Raw genomic sequence first — 3,485 nt, 5'->3', positions numbered from 1 at the left:
ATCCAGTAGAGCTTCGAGGGAGAGTTCCATCAGCACGACGGTGTGATGACGGTGTTGATGAAGTTATCGACGCAGGGCTTCGCCTAAGCACCGCTACGAAATGACTGAGGTGGATTATGGTGGAGGGGGGCACCGCACACGGCTAAAAGATCAATGATCAACTTGTGTGTCTATGGGGTGCACCCCTCCCCCGTATATAAAGGAGTGGAGGAGGGGGAGAGGCCGGCCCTCCTAGGCGCGCCCCAAGGGGAGTCCTACTCCCACTGGGAGTAGGACTCCAACCCTTCCAAGAGTAGGAGTAGGATAGAGGGAAGGAGGAGAGAGGGGGAAGGAAAGGGGGGCGCCGCCTCCCCTCCTTGTCCAATTTGTACTAGAGGGAGAGAGGGCGCATGGCCTGCCCTGGCCGCCCCTCCTCTTCTCCACTAAGGCCCAATAGGCCCATTAGACTCCCCGGGGGGTTCCGGTAACCCCCCGGTACTTCGATTTTTGTTCGAACTTGCCCGGAACCCTTTCGAAGTCCAAACATAGTCATCCAATATATCGATCTTTATGTCTCGACCATTTCAAGACTCCTCGTCATGTCTGTGATCATATCCGAGACTCCGAACTACCTTCGGTACATCAAAACACATAAACTCATATTACCGATCGTCACCGAATGCTAAGTGTGCGGACCCTACGGGTTCGAGAACTATGTAGACATGACCGAGACTCATCTCCGGTCAATAACCAATAGCAGAACCTGGATACTCATATTGGCTCCTACATATTCTACGAAGATCTTTATCGGTCAAACCGCATAACGGTATACGTTGTTCCCTTTGTCATTGGTGTGTTACTTGCCCGAGATTCGATCGTCGGTATCTCAATACCTAGTTCAATCTCGTTACTGGCAAGTCTCTTTACTCGTTCTGTAATGCATCATCCCGCAACTAACTCATTAGTTACATTGCTTGCAAGGCTTATAGTGATGTGCATTACCGAGAGGGCCCAGAGATACCTCTCCGACAATCGGAGTGACAAATCCTAATCTCGATCTATGCCAACTCAAAAAGTACCATCGGAGACACCTGTAGAGCACCTTTATAATCACCCAGTTACGTTGTGACGTTTGGTAGCACACAAAGTGTTCCTCCGTCACTCGGGAGTTGCATAATCTCATAGTCATAGGAACATGTATAAGTTATGAAGAAAGCAATAGTAACAAACTAAACGATCATCGTGCTAAGCTAACCGATGGGCCAAGTCAATCACATCGTTCTCTAATGATGCGATCCCGTTAATCAAATGACAACTCATGTCTATGGTTAGGAAACATAACCATCATTGATTCAACGAGCTAGTCAAGTAGAGGCAAACTAGTGACACTCTGTTTGTCTATGTATTCACACATGTACTAAGTTTCCGGTTAATACAATTCTAGCATGAATAATAAACATTTATCATGATATAACGAAATATAAATAACAACTTTATTATTGCCTCTAGGGCATATTTCCTTCAGCCATTGTCATCTGAGGTCCTCATGTTTGACTCAAGCATCAAGCCCAATAAGTCATCATTGGTATTTTCTCCTTCTTGCATAGCTTGCATTCTTTTTACAATTAGACCATGTAGAATGGATTCAATTTCATTATTAATTTGATGCATCCTTCTATTGTTTTTGGTCGGCAAGGACCTATTAATACCCCAATAAATTATTAGCGCACACTGCTGAACAACGGTACTAAATCAATCATATTGCACATTTACAAATCATGGAATAATTTACTCTCATTACTTAAAATAGAGGACCTTAGATCGATAAAACATGATCTCCAGTGTTACTCTAAATTAGTACTACGGTCTTTATTAATGCTGATTTTATACTAGATATGCATATTGTCCCATTAGTTATCTTCTGTAGGAAAATCGAATCTTGAAACTTACTAGTACTACTAGGTGTTGACTTACAAGTAACCGGGAAGCACAATCTTCTTTGGCTAGCCACAATGAGTTCAACTTTTTAGGATTGCAGTTGGAAAACCTTGGCACCTCAAGGTAGTTACTGCCAAATGAGGTGCGAGAAATGACATCTCCAGTGAGTCTTTGGAGCTCCGGGAAGACATCCAACTCATAGCTACCGTCTGAACCAAGGGATCGCGCCCATCTATCGACAAGCTCTTGGCAGCATGTAGACAAGGCTGGCATCATGAGCTGCAAATTCAATTTGATGATGTGCGCTCGAAGGATCAGTCACACACTTAATACAAGTTTGAAAGAAAACAAATGCTTACTTAATTCGCAAGCCAATGCTTGGAGCACTTCATACGAAACAACTACAAATACCTTGAGCTTCTCGAGATGGAATGCGGGGTTAAGGATCCTTCTATGCTTGACCCATTTCTCGCTGTTGTAAGCCGCTAATCCTCCAGCAAGCAACCTAGACAGAGCCGGAAACTTGAGCTTCTCGAAGTGGCCGAACTTGTTGGACAACACTTCCTTGGCTAAGTCAGGGTCGCTGATGGTGACCTTGGGGAACACACTAAACCAAGATACACACGTCTTTCCGTGCTCCCGGACAAGGTCGTGGAGGAACGGGGGGAAGAGCGGGGCTATGTTGTGACAGCGCAGAGGCATTGACCTCGATCGTGCCTCCTTGTTCCGCCGCCTGTAGTCCATGAGATCTCCGATGAGGAAGCGGTAAGACATGTCACGGAGACCCTGGGAACGCAAGGCACACTCAAGCCGCCGCGGGCGCCACGACAGCAAATCTACCAGCCGGCTAGCCTGCCATAGAAGAACAAAGACGAGGGTACCGCATACCAGTGAGCTCCATGGCACTGAAGCTGGACTCATCAGCGCGTTAAGGACCATTCTCTCTCTTGACAAGTGAGGGAAGAAAGGCCAGTTGGCAGTGCAAGGGGGACTGATTTGATTGAATGGGTATGCTAGAGATGGTCACGCTATATAGAGACGGCCCGTTTGTTTAAGAGATGTTCTTGGTTTCTTGCACTATTTAATAACAAAGTCTGTGGTCTATCTGATCAATGCCCTTGCCCCTAAGGAACTTGGTAGATAAGGAACTACGGTGAAGATCCGATTGGCAGGTGATTAGTTAATTTACGGTGGTTGTTTTAACCGTAGCTATGCCCTAGCTCTATCTCTCTCTAGCTGCACCTCGCTTGCCCTCTGCGCTCGAACGACAGAAACAGGAGGAAGAAGGAGGCAGAAAACGGTGGTTTTTCTGGTGCACGTACGCCTTTCTTTTTTTTCCCCGAGCACGAACTCGACGTGTCAACGAGCTACACAGAGGAGAGGGGGTTTTATACCTGCGAGCACTGACATGCCAGGCCTCGCCCACACGCACTCGCTCCCCCCACTTCCCACGCCCCGCGTGCTCCGGCTCGTGCCCGCGCATCATGCACGTACACGATCGCCGTGGCCTCCTAGCGCGCCCGACGCGGTCGCCTTCCCTGGACCCTCGCTAACACACACACACACAC

General features: G+C 47.5%; 1 protein-coding gene across 2 annotated transcripts; it reads right to left on the bottom strand.

The window, feature by feature from the left end:
- Window positions 1-1,520: 1,520 nt before the first annotated feature.
- Window positions 1,521-2,917, bottom strand: LOC119359234 (cytochrome P450 72A225-like). 2 transcript variants are annotated; one of them, XM_037625524.1, is made up of 3 exons: window positions 2,806-2,917; window positions 2,329-2,703; window positions 1,521-2,196 (listed from the first exon to the last, which is right to left on the bottom strand). In XM_037625524.1, the coding sequence occupies exons 1-3, from the start codon at window positions 2,854-2,856 to the stop codon at window positions 1,894-1,896; spliced, it is 729 nt and encodes a 242-aa protein (XP_037481421.1). In that variant the 5' UTR covers window positions 2,857-2,917; the 3' UTR covers window positions 1,521-1,893. The 2 variants fall into 2 exon arrangements, with proteins under 2 accessions (XP_037481421.1, XP_037481420.1); XM_037625523.1 differs by having other exon boundaries at window positions 2,329-2,898.
- Window positions 2,918-3,485: the final 568 nt, after the last annotated feature.

Source organism: Triticum dicoccoides, chromosome 2A, assembly GCF_002162155.2.
Source record: "Triticum dicoccoides isolate Atlit2015 ecotype Zavitan chromosome 2A, WEW_v2.0, whole genome shotgun sequence".
Taxonomy (NCBI): domain Eukaryota; kingdom Viridiplantae; phylum Streptophyta; class Magnoliopsida; order Poales; family Poaceae; genus Triticum; species Triticum dicoccoides.
This window is presented reverse-complemented; position numbering and strand designations above follow the sequence as displayed.

Coding starts and splice junctions, on each gene's coding strand:
- LOC119359234 (XM_037625523.1), bottom strand. CDS start 2,856: ATGGTCCTTAACGCGCTGATGAGTCCAGCTTCAGTGCCATGGAGCTCA. Junction 2,197..2,328: donor TCCATCTCGAGAAGCTCAAG/GTATTTGTAGTT, acceptor TTGAATTTGCAG/CTCATGATGCCAGCCTTGTC.